The sequence below is a fragment of the Malus domestica genome, chromosome 02, assembly GCF_042453785.1.
Source record: "Malus domestica chromosome 02, GDT2T_hap1".
NCBI classification, from domain to species: Eukaryota; Viridiplantae; Streptophyta; class Magnoliopsida; order Rosales; family Rosaceae; genus Malus; species Malus domestica.
In genome coordinates, this window is record NC_091662.1 from 13,952,596 (window position 1) to 13,970,284 (window position 17,689).

The 17,689-nt window shown below is 37.2% G+C and overlaps 1 protein-coding gene and 1 long non-coding RNA gene across 9 annotated transcripts; one reads left to right on the forward strand and one right to left on the reverse strand.

The window, feature by feature from the left end:
* Positions 1-5,343: 5,343 nt before the first annotated feature.
* On the forward strand, positions 5,344-12,239 carry LOC103454478 (uncharacterized). Of its 7 annotated transcripts, none has more exons than XR_011577421.1 (7): positions 5,344-5,704; positions 5,839-6,017; positions 8,794-8,856; positions 10,358-10,476; positions 10,721-10,883; positions 10,963-11,072; positions 11,781-12,239. It is a non-coding gene; the product is annotated as an uncharacterized lncRNA (long non-coding RNA). The 7 variants fall into 7 exon arrangements; XR_011577422.1 differs by having other exon boundaries at positions 10,963-11,043; XR_011577419.1 differs by having other exon boundaries at positions 10,721-11,072.
* On the reverse strand, positions 9,393-11,785 carry LOC139192885 (patatin-like protein 2). 2 transcript variants are annotated; one of them, XM_070815758.1, is made up of 6 exons: positions 11,408-11,785; positions 11,126-11,307; positions 10,764-10,956; positions 10,473-10,517; positions 9,881-10,168; positions 9,393-9,721 (listed from the first exon to the last, which is right to left on the reverse strand). In XM_070815758.1, the coding sequence occupies exons 1-6, from the start codon at positions 11,519-11,521 to the stop codon at positions 9,500-9,502; spliced, it is 1,044 nt and encodes a 347-aa protein (XP_070671859.1). In that variant the 5' UTR covers positions 11,522-11,785; the 3' UTR covers positions 9,393-9,499. The 2 variants fall into 2 exon arrangements, with proteins under 2 accessions (XP_070671859.1, XP_070671856.1); XM_070815755.1 differs by having other exon boundaries at positions 10,356-10,517.
* Positions 12,240-17,689: the final 5,450 nt, after the last annotated feature.

The window sequence follows — 17,689 nt, forward strand, 5'->3', positions numbered from 1 at the left end:
AAACACCTCACATTCATAGGACCTGACATTGCATTCTTAGTTCATCAAGTCTGTCAGTTTATGCAAAATCCAACGGAGTCCCATTTCTTAGCTGTCATATGCATTATGAGATACTTAAAATGGACACAATCTTATGGTATTCAATTTGGCAAAGGTGATTTGAATTTACATGCTTATAGTGAGGCTGATTGGACATGAGATCCCAATGACAGAAGGTCCATAACTGATTTGGTGGTGTTCTTGGGTTCAAATCCTATCTCTTAGTCTTCCAAGAAACAAAATCCAACGGAGTCCCATTTCTTAGCTGTCAAACGCATTCTGAGATACTTAAAAATGACACAATCTTATGGTATTCAGTTTGGCAAAGGTGATTTGAATTTACATGCTTATAGTGAAACATATTGGACAAGAGATCCCAATGATAGAAGGTCCACAACTGATTTGGTGGTGTTCTTGGGTTAAAATCCTATCTATTGGTCCAGAACTGAATATCGGGCTATTGCATCCACAGCAGTTGAAATTGATTGGATTAGGCAATTACTTGTTTTTCTACATATTCAGGTTCCTACTCCAACAACTATGTTTTGTGACAACTTGTCTATTGCACTTACTTGCAATCATATCATGCATCAGAGGACAAAACATATAGAAATTGATGTTCATTTTGTCTGAGAGAGAGAGTAGCCAAACAGCTTAAATAGATGCAATTTGTGTCTTCCAATGAACAATTTGTTGATATCTTGACCAAGGGCTTGTCATCACCATTGTTTCGTACACATTGTTGCAATCTCAGGCTTAGACCTTCCTCTCATAAGCTTGAAGGGGATAATAACAATATAACTGTAATGAATCAATGGTCTTATAGTATGCCATGTGTGACAAGATTAGTTAGGCAGTTATCAAGGTAGTTAGCTTAGTTGCTAAGCAATTATAAGATATATATATATATATATATATATATATATATATATATATATATATATCATGTAATTACATTCACTTCTATAAGTTTACAATATTGGAAATACAAAGACTTTTCTCCCTCTACAAGCTTTCTCTTTCTCTCACTAAAACTCCTACATACTGTAAATCTCTGCAACATTCTATGTTGCTTTACGAGGTCTACATCTTGTGTCAAAATGTTAAATAGGAAATCCGGGCCAATACAATCCCAAACAAGGGGACGACCCTCTTTAAAACAAATTTTGCCACCAAATGTGGCACGATTGCACTCTCTAGTAACAAACGCAAATTTCACCCAACTCAATTTTGGAACAAGATCCCATATGTCCCCCAGGATGCACTCCAGAGCAAAGTCAGGTTCAAACTCCATGTTGATCATCTGTACTACATTATTTGCATCAAACTCAAAAATGACTTTATCATATCCCATCTCAATGCAAAATTCCATCGTTTCCCGAATGGCCGTAGCTTCAGCCGTTGCTGCATTTGAAAAATGTAGATCGCCAGAGCCTCCAGCCGCCTGCACCAGCCCAGCAAAATCACGAGCAACCCAGCCCACTCCCGCTCATAATGACTCTTTGCATGCCGCATCGGTACTAACCTTAACAGTCCCGAACTCCGGTTTCTACCATGCCACCTTTTGTCCTTTCGCTACCTCCCTCACCGCCATACCAAACATGCACGAAGGGGCAGCGACCTGTAGCTTCGCTCCTCTAAATTCCCCAATGTTCTTATTCCATATCTCCAAAATCTCCATCGGATGTTTGTGCACTCCATGAAATACGGCTTCATTTATGTTCTTCCACAATCTCCATAAACCAAAAACTAAATCTTGCACGATCTCATCTGCATTATCCATGCTTCTGACTCTATTACAAAAGTTTTCCCAACTCGCAAGGAAGTCAGGTCCTTCCAACTCAAAAGAATTTATTTGAAGAGGTGAGCAGAACCAAAACACATGGCTTAGTTTACATCTAAAAAATATATGGTTTTCTGTCTCGTTGATCGTGCCACACACCCCACAAACATTATCAACTCTCATGCATGTGTCTTCTTTGTAATTTCCCCTTACTGCCAAAGCATTGTTGCAGCATCTTCACAAGAAAAATTTAAATTTATTAGGCACATCCAGCTTCCATATCATGTTCCATACCTTGTTATGGTTCCCACTGTTGCTCAATGACCCCTTTCCTTTCCTCCCCAAGCCTCCATTTTCCATCAATCCCAAGGCTACACCATAACCCGTTTTAACCGTGTAACACCCGTTCTTTGTGTGATGCCAAACCATCCTGTCATTGCGCCCCATCCGCTTAACGGAATACCAAGAAATGCTTCCACATCCTCTCGATTAAAATATCTATATATCATATCAACTTTCCAGGCATTTGACTCCGAATCAATTAATTCACATACCATATTTGCTTGCAATCCATCCCGAGGTCGTACTTTGAACATAGAAGGTTTTGGAAATCACAGGTCGTCACGGATACTAATTAATATTCATCCGATCATCGACTCTCCATCGTAGCCCATGTTCTAGCACCTTACGTGCTCCTATGATGCCCTTCCAGCCCCATGAGTTTTTCTTCCCAAGACTAGCCTCCCTAAGGGATTTCCTTGGGTAATATTTGTCCCTCAACACTAGACCTGGCATTTTCAACCCAACCCGTTAACTCGACCCAATCCGACCTGTTAAAATTAGTTTTCGGGTGAGTGATAAACGGGTCGGGTGGTTAACGGGTCAACCCGTTAAATAACGGATCATTTTGGATGAACCCACGAAACCCATTAACCACCCGTTTCACCCGTTATTGAGGACTTTTGTGTAATTTCAATAGTCCTAATAGAAAATCCTCAGTCCCTCCCTACTTTCTCTCTCTTCAATCAGTGCTTTATCTAAGCAAAACCAAAAAACTTTCAACTTCCTCAAAAGCCACACTGGGAGCAAAGCAACACAAAAGAATAGAGAGAGAGAGAGACAACCATGGCGTCTCTGGCTCAACAATTCACAGGCTTAAGATGCTTACCGCTCTCCACCTCGAGGCTCTCGAAGCCCTCAATCTTGCAGAAGCAAAACAAAATGCCAGGTTTGCTCCCCATCGTCTCCGCCACAATCATCTCGAATGCACAGACCAAAGAGCGCCTCAAGCTCAAGAAAATCTTTGAGGATGCTCACGAACGGGGGTGTATTGATTTGGAAGAAATGTTAAAAAAAATAAAAATAAAAATAAAAAGGTTAACCGGTGAAACCACTTGGGTTCGGGTGACCCGTTAGCTTAATCGGTTGGGTTCGGATGACCCGACCCAAACCTAGTAAATCCGACCCGTTTACAGGTCTACTCAACACCTTGGCAAGCAAAGATCCTGGGTCTTGTATAAGTCTCCATCCCATCTTCGCCAATAGGGCGAGATTGAAGCATTGGATATCTTGAACCCCCAACCCTCCATTCTTCTTAAAAAAAAAATTAATTAACGGAAGACCAATATGCCTAATAATGATTGATCAACCAGATCTATATATATGCTTCCAATTAATTAACATCGTCATCTTCCTATACTAATATACAAATAACTAGTTATAATTAATTACTATTGTCTCAGGAATCACAAGGGCAATGACTGATTAAATGAATCGATATCCCTTTCTTTGTATAACCTGGAAAATTTGAGTTTAAACTCTTTTTTTCAGTCATGAATAATGATTGAATTAGTTACTATTGTCTCAGGAATCACAAGGGCAATGACTGATTAAATGAATCAATATCCCTTTCTTTGTATAGTCTGGAAAATTTGCATTCAACTTGTGTTTTTTTATTTTTTTTATTTTTTATTTTTTTATTTTTTTTATTTTGGGTGGGGGTGGAAGCAAAGGTTGGGGGACTTTCACAACTTGTTTGGGTGCGTTTATGGGATTTTGGTTTAGAATTTTGGGAGCCAAGAACTCTCTTCAAAGTGGCCAGTAGCATTGGAGTGCTCGTAAGATTGATGTTTACACTTTCCACTACAAAAAATATGGTCTAAGAACACAATTGATTTGTGCCCTTTTCAATTTCATTGAGCACAAATATATATTGTTGCTCTTATATGTCAATGAACACAAAACTATCACAAAGTGCTTTTTGAACAAAAAGGCACATTAGTTTGTGTCTAAACAAAAGTGTATTTGTGCCTATTAAATTTTGAACACAAAAGTTTGTGTCACTATTTATGGATATCCGTAATTCTAATTTTTTTTATTAATTTACAAAACACAAAAAACATTTTTGTGCCCTCTATTTTAATATATTTAAATCATTTGATTTTTATAGACACAATGTTCGTGTCTTCCTTCACTAGTATGGACACTAATCATATTTTAGTATTAGTTTTTATTGATCAAGTGCCCCACGCACACACGTTTCATCACCATCACCTGGCAGATCCAATATTTGGATCAAACGGATGTTTTCTAAATTTATTTTGTTATTCGATACTTTTTGCTGTCAAATTACAAGGCTTTATCAACTGGATTAGTTCTTGAAAAAATTATGGAGTCGAAATTTATTTGAATAAGAGTCCACAAACCAGCAAAAATTTACGAATTTTTGATTTTTTTGGCTCTCCGTCCATCAGGAAGAAAAAGAGTGCAGAGGAGAGAGGTGAGAAGAGAGAATATGTTATTTTACATTTAAATTTTATTTATTAGTTATGTTAATAATGGGACCCGGATGAGATTTGATTAAGGGTGAGGAAGTGGAATTCCACGTATATGGAGAGTCTGGCCATACTTGCTCTTTGAGCAAGTCTTGCTATGGCATATACATTTTTTTTTTTATCAAGAGAATGCAAAATATGATACCAACTGATGCAGGGTGTAGCGGACATAAATGAATTAAAATGATAATTAGAATTGATAGGTAGGGTCCACTATCTCCTAGTGCGAGGAGAGGCCTAAAAACCCTATAAATTTTGGTTGTAGTACCAGCCTACAACGTAGACACTAGAAAGAACAAAACACAACAATCTTACAAAGAGAAAGGCACATAAAAATGAGTTTACAACTCAAATATCAATATGATAATTCAAACAACTTCTTTCCTCATTCTTTACAAGTACAAGCATTTATAGGCTTACAACTTAAAGTGAAAAATATGAAAAGACATAAAAAATAAAGGCTTACAATATAACTCCTAAAAAACTAAATGATTTCATAAAATGTCATTAATCTAGGAATTCTATATGCCACAAATTTAAAGCTAGATACATGTATTATATTATAAAACTTAAATCTCAACTGCCAGTAATTTTATGTAATAATGTCTTTAGTCAGTGGCCTGCATCGTGCTCATTAACAAATTAAAGTAAACAACCACTTTCTCTCTTCACATTATTTGAAATTATCTATCATTAAAGTTTTGGAGTTGGAGTGTGTGCCTGTTGAACCCACACTTCTCTCCCTTCTCCCCCAGTTCCTCTTCTCACGTTCTCATTCTGCTCTCAGTCAAACTCCCTCACTTCTCTCTCATTTGTTTCTCCCTCTGTCCCTTATCCTTCTCTTCTCTCTCTTGGCTCGCTTCTCCCCGAGCAACACATCCACCACGTTTCGAACACCAAATCACCACCATCCTCGTCCCAACCTCACACCAAACACAAAACAAGAACCCATAGTCCCAAACCCTAGACTCGAACCGCAAATCGGAGAACCAGAACTTCGTCTTAAATCCTAGAGAGTTCCGGCGAGTTCATCATTTTCCCTACTAAGGTAAGGCTCGTAACTACCTCCATTTAATTCCTTACGATGTTCTAAGTTGTTTTCTATCCTTGCATGTGAAATTTCCTCCACGTTTGCAAGATTGAACGGAGAGTTAACGTTCTCTACTATTCGGCGAGTTGCAGGTTTCTTGAGATTTTCCAACCAAATCTCGTCGTCTTGGACGAGATTGTCACCACAAACGCACTCTTCATAGTCCCAGGGACCAGATTCGAGCTTTACATGCTCAAATATGTCAGGGATTCATAGGGACCTAAATTGGCCTTTTAGGCCAATTTCCTGCCATCCTTTGGCCTCGATTTTGGTAAAATCAAACTCCTGCTAATCCCAGCTTCATTTTGACATAATGTGTGTTACAAACGGTTGAGATTTAATGCTGATCTGCTTCTGTTTCGAATCCAAATAGGTATTGATTTTAATTTTTGTTTTCGTTTGTGTGTAATTTGAGATGGAATGTGGAAGTGGTTTGAAATTCTGGTGTAATTTGAGATGCTTGTGGAATGTGGGCTATTTTGATTTTATGAAAAAAAATTATTTTTTTGTTTAGTCTCAGTTTCAATTTGTAGGCTATTTTGAGTTTTGAGTGTTGATAATTTTTTTTTAATATTTAGCTTAGAGGGCACGATTACTAAAATTGTGCTAACATAGATTGGGAAAGTCATCTGACAAGGTTGTCAGAACAAAGGCATAAAACCCCCTATTTGTGCTCAACTCTTTGAGCACAAAACGCCATATGGTGTCCTATGATCAAAGGCAATGCTCATAGAGAACACATAAAATTTTAGTTGCTGCATTGTTGCTATTGGTCTATGGGCACATATATTGGAGTCCTTAAGTATCAAAAGGCACAATGAATTTTTTGTGCACGGTGCCCAAATTTTTTGTAGTGTTCGGAAGGAAATTTGGACTTTTTGCTCACATTTTGGTTGATGTAGATTTATCTTCGGACTCACCTTTGCAGTTGTTGGTCAAGCGTAGCAATGTAGAATCAATAGAAATTGAGTTAGGATATGAAGATATGCCGGATTATTGCTACCACTGTGTGGAATGTGGGGCATATGGTCAGTCGTTACAATTATGCGCTACAAGGCCAAAATATGATATAGATGTGAATGATGGGAAGGGTGCTGGACATTAGCGTCACGGTCGTTCAAGACGGGATAACCATGATGCTAGGAAATGGCGCACCGCCTTTCTGAGACCATGATATTCCAAGGTCGGAGAAAGGCATATTAGAATACGAATACCTCAGAAGTTCAATCATGAACTCAACAACCTTCGCAGCGGAGCTAAATAAGCAGAGCAGCGATGCCACCATCATACAATTCTTGAATCAGATGTGAAGTTCAACGACTTCGTTGAGATTGACTATACTTATTCGGTAAGATACTGAAACCTAATCTAGGAAGGAATCAACAAGTCTCCTATAATCTTGGATTCCTTAAAATCTAAGGTTTGACATGCGCCGCAAGTAATCACACTCCTAAGAGATGCAATATCTATCCCTAGATATCCTCTGGGATTTTCCCGATTTAATAAGGATTCTATTATCTTAAAAGGTCTCATCTTCGACTAGTATAAATACACCCTTTTAGGGTTCATCTCTGGTAACACAATTATCACATACTTATTTTTTTGCCCACTGTTTAAGTATTAAATTGCTTACTAACTTGACAATTGGAGAGCCTTTGACCCTCCATCCCCGATCTTTTAATTATAACTACACCATTGACGTGATTCTCCCTCCCGGAGATACGTAGGCAATCCTATCTATATTGAATCACACCCTCTTAAAAATTCACTCATTCTTCTATGAATAAGAATTTCAATGTTTGTTTATGCAACAACTTTTTTCTTGTTTATCCGTTCTTTTCTTGTTGCGGTACTGGGGGTACCTTAAAATCTCAATTAACACATATTTGTCTAAAAGTTCAAAGTGATAGTGCAGAGGAGTTTCCTTAGCTCACCTCCGTAGTGTTTGGTTAGCAGCTTGGGAGGCTCAAGTTGTATTAAGCGTGGTTATGATAGGCGTACTACGGGCACGGGAACATAGTTCCATGACCTGAAAATCCAATGCACCATCCAACTTCTAGAAAGTTTATACAACCTAAGGGTTGTAAGTTATAACACTTGAGGACAAAGTGGCTGATTTTATTGAGGAGGGTGTTGTTCTTTTCCTCCAATGTTTTAATTCACTTCTTTCAGATAAGCTATCTGCTCCCGATGCATCATTTCTTAAGGCCTCGTTGCCTGTTGTTGGTTTGGGGAGATTGATTTGGTCTTTATTTTTTCCTCCTAAAATGTCTACATTTGCATGGAAGGTTTTATGTGGTCGTGTTTTGACTGAGGAAAAGCTACAAAGATGCAGAATTTATATGGCATCTAGATGTGGTTTATGTTGTTTGCATGTGGAATCTTTTGAGGACGTTTTTGTTTCATGCACTTTTACCATGTCAGTTTGGCAGCATATGTGGTTATATTAATAATGATGTTCGCGATTTATGTGCGTTGGATAGGTATAGCACTACATGTCTAGTTGAGCCCTCATTATTTTATAGGAAAATTAATGAAAATGAGTTAAAACTTTGAATTTTAATGATAAAAACAAAATAAAGGGTAAGGTGAATAGTACTATGATTGACTTTTTAGTGTAAAAATATGATTTTTCGTTAAAGTGAACAATAATGGGAGCTTTTCGTTAAAGTTCTCTTTTTTTATAGGTGTATTGGCTTCTTTCTAATCATGGTTCGGTTAAGTTTAATACTAATAGTGCTTGGAAGAGTGGTTCCGATCGTGCTGGTTATGGTGATATGTTTTGGGATTCCAAAGGCTAGTTCCTTGGAGCCTTTTGTTCTAACTTAGAGATTCCTAACTTTATTGCGGTGGAGGTAATAGCGGTGATTAGTTTGTTGAATTAGATTCAGTTTGGGATTGGAAGTTTCTTTGGTTGGAAATCAATTCTGCCTTGGTTCTTGACTTCTTGTGCTCTCCACAATTAGTTCCTTGGCAATTGAGAGGGTAGTGGAGGAATTGCTTGCATAGAATTTTCCAAATGCATTTTGACCTTCTGACATTTGTAGGGAAGGTAATCAAGTTGCCGATGCCCTTGTAGATCATGGTTCCTCTTCTATTGGTCTTGTTTGGTGAGATTCTCCTCCTGATTTCATTTTGTGGTATTATCATCATGATTATGTAGGGTTTCTACCCTAGCACTTTATATATATGTTATCTTTTGTTGGCCTTGTTATTTCTTATATTGGCTATTATCATGGTCAAGATTATGTTTTATGTCCTTGACAGATTGTATTTTCTCTTTTTTAATAAAGCTACCTCGTTGTCATTTCCTATGATAGTACTAATGGAGTGGTTGACTTTGTGGTTTACTCAAAAAATATTTTTATCTGTTTATATTTGAATAATTCTTAATCTCATTTATATTTAACAATTAAGATGCCATATCAAGCCCTTTTTTCATAATACTGTCAAGCTAATTATTTGATGACTAAAATTTAACACAACTTAGTCTAATATATTTTTTAGTCAAAGAAATTAGGTAAGAATTTGAGCTAAATCACATGATGAATTAACCATAACTTGGTATTGAACTCTTCATTTAGAGAAATCGCCCTTTATATCCCATTCAAAAACCATCAATTGATGTGATGCTAAAACTCCAATCTTTATTAAACATGACTATTCTTTATTTTTATTTTTTTAATCAAAGGATTCACAGTTGAGTTGATGAACGTGACAAACATAAAAACAAATTATTAACATCTGCAATATCTATATTTCAGTCTTCTTTACTTCTGATAACCTTTTGGCAAAATTGATCAGTGCTTCTTCATAGGTACCCTCTTCTACCTCAGGTTTCTCATACCTTCCCGTATCCAACTGCACCCGTGAAACTGGCTTCTTCAACAACGCATTCCCGATCTCTATAAGCCTCATAAGATTCTTCTCCGTTGCTATATCTACTGATGCTTCATCACCGGTCAATGAGTCATCCTATAATTTTCGCAGCATTAAGAAATTATTAGCATCATCATGCTTGCAACCGTAAAATCAAACATCACGTGTAAATTTCAAAATGTTGTTGTTTTAACCATATTTACTTGCTGCATAACCTTAACGGTGATGGCATGTACCACGTTAAAATTAACGTACCTGAATACGTAGATAGTTGTGCTTGGCGTGGATGCATTGGAAGAGGGTGGACACATGAATATCAACCATATCAGAACTCGCATCGCTGAAAATGTCTACCAAAGGTGTGTTCCCATTGTGCAAGACCCAATTGATCAAACCCCATTTGGAGGCCGTGGCTGCATTGTACTTCTCTTCGAACTTGGCGGTGCCTGTGCCCAACGATAGCACTAACAACCTCTTCGCATCCATCGGATCCGAGCCTTTCCTCAACATCTCTCTATTTATGTGACTTATGGCCATCATTGTCTATACATGATTGATGATTATGGATTAACTTAGCAGATTTAAAAAAGTGATTAGCTGTTTTGAAAAAAACTGAATGGCTTATATATGTTGGTTTTGTTAGACATTCACACATGTTAGGTTACTTAATCAATTTATTGATCTTAAAACATTTAATATGTATCTGACTAGAAAATACATAACTACTTACAGGATTGTTTGCAGCAACCCCTCCATCGACGAGATCAAAAGTGCGAGTCCTTCCCTCATCATCCTTGACATCGAAGTAGTGTGCAGGGAGATAGGTAGGAGCAGCAGAGGTACTTACACAGGTATCCGAGAGCTTAGCATTTTTCAAAGGATGATCTTTTGCCTATACCAAAAATTTACACCTCGCTATAAGAAAACATAACTAGGTTGCTAAACTATATATAGTAAACAATTTTTCTTCATGGGTCCATACCACTAAGTCGTGCGAAAAATAAATGACTTAGATTGAAAATAAAAAATCAAACAATTGTAAAAAATCAAATCTAACAGTTAAAACACTTAATTAGTAACATTATGTCTACGTAGCACAAAAGCTGGGCCTGAATACTGGTGCAAAATGTAAACTTACATCAATGGTGGAGAAGACGACAGGCTGAAGGTACTTGATATCGAAAGATGGAATAAGCACATTAGTTAGAGTGTCTTTGAGAGTGAGGTCACCAAGCAGACCACTCAACAATGTGCGCAGGTACTTGCCGTCATATTTTGGCCCCATGACAGCACCAACCAAACTTTTTATTGATGTCAACAAGTTTTTTCCTCTGCAGTTTCCAGATTATAAATTTACACCAATCGAAATGGGTGACGACTAAGAAGCTGTTATAGATATCATTGGTGTTGAGCACCAAGTATGTAATAACCTTGTACATGTTACCCGGTAACAATCTTTTCCCTTGGTGTATTAAGTTGTTATATATAGATCTCACTGACCTGTTCTGAGGGAAAATCTTAGGGCAGTGATCTAAATAGAAGGTGGTGATGTCCTTTGCTTGGTACATGGGCCGATTGTCTTTGTTGGGAGCTGTAAGCATGGTGGTGATAAGACCACCGGTGCTTGTTCCAGCAATTGTGTTGAAATAATCTGCAATTCTTGCATCAGGCCCATCCAAATCCTACTCCATATGCACAGATAATTACACAAGATTATAAGCCAGTAACTAAAAAGTTAAAAACTGAAAACTGAAACGGTTATCAAACATACATGTAAAGTACCTGAAGCTTGGATTCAAGAAAGGCGAGGAGGGTGCTGGGAATTAGACCTTTAATGCCACCTCCATCGATGCTTAGAACTGTCACTGTCTTTCTCTTTGTCATACAAGTAGACATTTCAGATTCAGATTTAGTAAAATCAATATCAGTAATCAACTATAGAACTTAGATATGAATTATGATTGTGTAAACAGTTTACTTCTTGTGTTAATTTATATCAAAACCCCCATGGCCAACTATATTTTGCTAGGCCACTGATCACTCATATATTTCATGCATTTATACCATCCATTTCTAAAGTCTTTGTGATGTTTTTGTGTTAAAATTGTGGCATTTTATTTTACTTTGTGTTAATGTGCAGTTAAATTTGTTTTAGGATAAATTTCAAGCAAAAGTGGGGGAGAAAGAAGTGGACTACAGAAAGAATAAAAAAACAGAAAATAAATGAAGCAGAGTGGAGACACGGACTGGTGGCAAAAAAGAAAGAAAAGAAGAATAAGAAGAAGTGGATGGCACACTGAGAGAGGAATAAAAGAAAGAGGGCGCAACAGGCGCTAACCAGAAGGCAGAACAGAAAAAGAAAGGAAGTGGAGGAATAAAGAAACAGACTGGCAGACAAAAGAAAAGAATAAGGGAATAAAATAAGAGGATGGCATGATTTGTTCAAGGCACAAGGGTTGAGTGGAAAACAAAAGAAAGAATAAAAGATTAGAGCAACTCCACCCATGGAGCCTTACCCCCTGTCAATCCACTATTGAATCCACCCTTTTGAACAGTAACTGCCTCAAATGAATAGTAACTGCCATTAATGAACAGTAATTGCCATTTGCATCTCCACCCTTGGAGCCCTCCCCCAGGCAATAGGCAATAAAATATTAGTTTTTTTGTTCGTTTAAATAATACAAAATAAAATTATTTGTAATTTCGGATAAAAATTTTTAAATCGTTCTCGTTGCGCCACGTGTCATTTTATAAAAACAAACAAATATTTAGCGATGGATTTCGATAAGATTTTTATCCAATGTCATCGTGCCACGTGTCGTTATTTTTTGAAAATCTTTGACGATAGATTTTGATCAAATTTTAACTCGTTCAAAATTGCGTCACGTGTCATTATCCGAAAAGATAATTATTGGAGATCGATTTCGATAAGATTTTTATCCAATGTCATCGTGCCACGTGTCGTTATCTTTTGAGAATCTTTGATGATAGATTTTGATCAAATTTTAACTCGTTCAAAATTGTGCCACGTGTCATTATCCGAAAATATAATTATTGGAGATCGATTTCGATAAGATTTTTATCCAATACGATCGTGCCACGTGTCATTATCTTTTCAGAATCTTTGAGGATAGATTTCGATTAGATTTTTAACGAATGACGGCATGCCACGTGGCCTCATCTACAATACGATCCTTTTCTGAATCGTCCATATAATCCATCATCCATCCTCACAAATCTCACACCAATTTTCTCAACATCTCTATCTCATTATTCATAATTTCTGCTTCTTCTTCACCATCCATCCTTACAATGTCTTCTTCTTCATCAAGGATGATGTGGGAAATCGATCAGCAAGATGAGGAATTGTTTAACCAATCTGAAGGAATGTTCAACCTTCAGATAGCCGAAAATGAGATGGAAGAGGATGAGGAGCGTAGAAGGAGAGATGATGAAACAAGAATGGCCAGAGCCTCACATTCCCATCGAGTCATCCAGACTGTTGCTCAGATATGCAGGCCCAACCGTTCAAGAAACCTTGATAGAAGCAGGCAACGACGGGGTGAAGAGCTGTTGGACGATTACTTTGTCCATAACAGTGCATTTCCTGATACGTACTTCAGACGCCGTTTTAGAATGGAACGACATTTGTTCAACAGAATCATGACTGATGTTTGCAATCATGATTCTTACTTTGTGCAAAAGAAGGATGCTTGTGGTGTTATGGGTCTCCTGCCTGAGCAAAAAATCACTGCTGCGTTGCGGATGCTTGCGTATAGAGCATCTGCAGACCAAGTGGATGAGATAACGAGGATGGGGAAATCAACCATTCTTGAGGCCCTGATGAGGTTTTGCGGAGCAGTTGAATCTTTGTACACTGCAGAGTACCTCCGAAAACCTACTCACGTGGACTTGCAAAGGCTTCTGAAGAAGGGCGAGATGCGAGGTTTTCCTGGGATGATAGGAAGCATCGATTGTATGCACTGGACGTGGAAAAACTGTCCAAGTGCATGGCCAGGCGCATATGGGAACAGAAAATGATCAAAATCTATCATTTTGTAGGCAGTGGCATCTTTTGATACATGGATATGGCAACCCAAAGTGATTGGAAAACTATGGGCTCCAATTACAAAAGTACCCTATTCCTCACCACTTAACCAATCTGTGGTGCTAGGATCATCTTGTCTTGTTGTGCTAGGACCATCTTGTCTTGATCTCGCTTCTTTTGCACGCCTCCTTTGCACCACATCCGCTTTCTCCGACTGCCAAAAATATTTAGAATTTGGAGACATCCCTTCTAAACGCGTGTTCATAATGTCACGATCTCGTTGTGCAATTCTTTCTTCTCTAAGCAACTCCCTTTCTTGCCTAAGTAGCTATCTTTCCCTCTGTTCAGCTTGAAATGCTTGTTGAATAGCTGAAGCTTTTACCTCTTCTCTAGCTTTGTCAACCTCTTATTTCGCCAATTCCCGCGCCAACGTCAATTCACCTTGACGAGCAAGTTCTTGCATGTACTTTCCATAATCATTCTTGGAAGCACTCCCTTTCCTCTTTGAAGCCTTCTTACCTAGAGGCCTAATTGGATAACGGGTCGACCCCGACTCTTGTTCAGGAATGGGCGTTTCAGGCACTTCTTCTCCATCTTCTTCATCAACATGGGAGCCATGATCGGGTGTAGAGTGTGGAGGGGTGCTGTGTACAAAGGTGTTGTGTAGAGGGATGCTGTTCATGCATACTTCTGGACCAACAGGCACAACTTTGAATTTAGGACAATCTTTAACAATATTCCAACATTCCCACCGGGTGAATGATCTGTTTCTTGATTTGATTTTGGCACCATACCATGCTTGTGCTTGAAGTTGCTACAAATGAATAATATTGAAATTATTAGGTAACAAATAAATAATACAAACAAATGAATAATAATGAAATTATTAGGTAACAAATAAATAATATAAACAAATAATAATAATGAAATTATTAGGTCACAAATAAATAATACAAACAAATAATAATAATGAAATTATTAGGTAACAAATAAATAATACAAACAAATAATAATAATGAAATTATTAGGTAACAAATAAATAATACAAACAAATAATAATAATGAAATTATTAGGTCACAAATAAATAATACAAACAAATAATAATAATGAAATTAGGTCACAAATAAATATTGCAAACAAATAATAATAATGAAATTAGGTAACAAATAAATGAAACAAACAAATAATTATAATCAAATTAGGTAACAAAATAATAATACAAACAAATAATTATAATATATTCTTACCTCATCCGCATAATTTGCCCCACTTCGAACATTATTACTAGCTTGTGTCAAGGCATCTCTCCACGTACTAAAGGAATGGCTAAGTATTTTCCAACGACTGGATATCGATTCTTTGGTTCTTTTCCCACTCATTTGCTCAACAAATTTGGTATGAATTAAACTCCACATTTCTCGCAATTGCATCTCATTACCCGTAAGGGAATTATGAGTAACTTCAACCCAGCTAGTGCACAACGCAACATCTTCAAGAAGCGACCAATTCGAACCTGCATCAGTAGCCATTTTGTGGAAAAAAATTGGATTGAAACTTTGAGAGAAAGATAGGAATTTGATTGAAAGTAGTTGAGAAAATATGAAATTGTGGTGTAAGGTAGATGGAGAAGAAGTGGTATTTATAGAAAAGTAAAAACAAATTTTTACAATTTTTTTTTCAGATTTTTTACAATTTTTTCGGATTTTTTACATTTTTTTTAAATTTTTATTCAAATAATTAATCTTTGCCGTTGGATTTAAAAATTTTGAATTCCAACACTCCAGATTGTGCCACGTGTCACAATGGTAACTTTTCTTAATTTTAAAACTATTTTTTCTTTATTTATAAAACATATTAATATCGACCGTTGATCTCAGATCGAACGGTTGATATTAAATCAGATTTTTTTTATTTTTTTACCATTGAGAGCCAACGGTCCAAATGAAGGAGCCGTTGAGATCGAACGGACCGTGGGAAGCCACGTGGCTTCCCAACGGTAACTGTGAAAAGCTGTAAAGCTGCCTGTTTTTCTGAAAAGATGTCGGGCGACGCGCCCCCACGCGCGAGTGGGGTGCACGCGCCTGACAGAAAAAATTAAAAAATGGGCTGGGAGCTCGGGCTCCGGGGCTGTCACAAATTGACAGGCCCCCTGCTCGGGCCTTCTCCACGAGCTCGGGCCCCTTGTGGCTGGACCCAGTTGACAGGCCCTCAGGCCTTTTGTTCTCGCCTGTCCCCCGGCCAATTGACATGGCTGGAAGTGCTCTTAAGAAAGAGGGGGGCAGAAAAGAAAAAACAGAATAGAGGAGAGGTGCGGAAACAGAGGGAGCAAAGCAGGAGTGCAGGCAGAGCACGGAAACAGAGGGAGGAGCAGGAGAAGGCAGTGCACACGGAAAATTTCACATAGACTTGCGACGAGAGAAAAGAAACGGGTGTCTTCTTTCTTAGTTATTTATTTTTTGTTACGAATAATTTCTTATGTATCAAATTAATTATGTGTAACTAATTTATTATGCTAGAGTGAGGCCATGAGCCGCAACATGAATACGTAGTTTTATTTTTCAATTACTTAAGTATTGTTATATGCTTGCTTTGATATTTTCAATCACTGAATTAAACTATCTATGTACCTTGATGCTTGATCACCATTAGGATGCTTAGAAAAGTTATCGGATGCAATTTTGAACGAATGTCACGTTAAAATTGGTTGTGCTTCTTGTGATTGAGGATTGTACTCTCCTAAGGTAAATATCATGCTCTTAGGGATTATATGGTTTAACAAAAGGATTTTCACCAAGATTAATGAATCACTCATGTTTATATTTAATCCAAATGTCATGGATAAGTTGCATGTAGTGGTATGCATTTTAGCTTGAATGTCACAAGTAAAACATACACAAGGAAAATCCAACCTTCAAAGCATGTGTGTTTTCAATTATTTAAGCAATTGGAATAGCTACGTAGGAGTGTTGTTGGTAAAGGTTGAACTCTAGCATATTGTCAATCTATTTTTCTTCAATCATTTATTTTATCTTGAATTTCCTTATTTACTTGTTTTGTTTAAGTTGAATCCTTATTCCTATAAACCAATTCCCATTTTAGATATTTGTTTAAGTCACATCCAGTAATATTTAGTTTCGTCAATTTAGTGTAATTCTTAGAGTTAAATAAGTTAAATACACAAAAACTCGTAAATTGTTTATATCAGTCCCTGAGGAGATCGACCTTACTTGAGCCATTCTATACTACAAACATTTGTTCTCTTGCAAGAATTTTCTATGATTTAACTCTTTGTTTTACAAGTGGTAAAATCGCTATCAGCCACGCCTTTAATAATGTGGTCAACGTCTTCGAGACATTTCTATTGGAAAAAAAAAAATGTCTTTCTACATACCATGCTCTTCACGCTTTAGTTGCATGGGGATTAATTTAGATCATAACTTCCAATCATGATCGATCACTTGGTTGATAGCTACGTAATTAACTAAATAATGCTGTAATACCTCATGTTATTTTGTCGTTTCAACCTCGTATGTCAACGAGACACGACGTTCCAAACCAAGGTTACTGATCTCTCTCACATAAATAATAACGCATTATTGATGCATTGTTGTTGGAGTACTGCAGATGATGCCTAGTTTATGCCTTTTATTTTAGTTTTTATTTCTTAATCCTAGTTGATGTTCGAACGTGGAGAATAGTTTAATCGCTTCCAACTCTTCAAAATTATACAGGAGCTTCTTGCATGCTTTGTATTGCTGGGGTAATGCTAGTTACACCTTAGCCATTTTTCCTGACTCATCGGGAAAATACTATAGACAAATTAAGCATCAAATTCAAGAGCATACGTTCAAATCCATTCACAATCAGAAATCCACCTAAAAATACAAAAAAATATAGCTTCAAAGGTTATTGATAAATATGATATATAGATTAGAGACTAAAGGCCAATATGACCTGTATATAACTTCCCGAAATATTAAAATCCCATTGAGCAAAAATGAACTCATCACATGTT

Bases quoted from the DNA above. Each gene is read 5' to 3' on its own strand.
- LOC139192885 (XM_070815755.1), bottom strand. From the start codon at position 11,521: ATGTCTACTTGTATGACAAAGAGAAAGACAGTGACAGTTCTAAGCATC. The intron at 10,957-11,125 runs GTCAGTGAGATC...TGGAAACTGCAG, and splicing joins AAGATTTTCCCTCAGAACAG to AGGAAAAAACTTGTTGACAT. The intron at 10,518-10,763 runs GTAAGTTTACAT...TTTTTGGTATAG, and splicing joins TCGTCTTCTCCACCATTGAT to GCAAAAGATCATCCTTTGAA.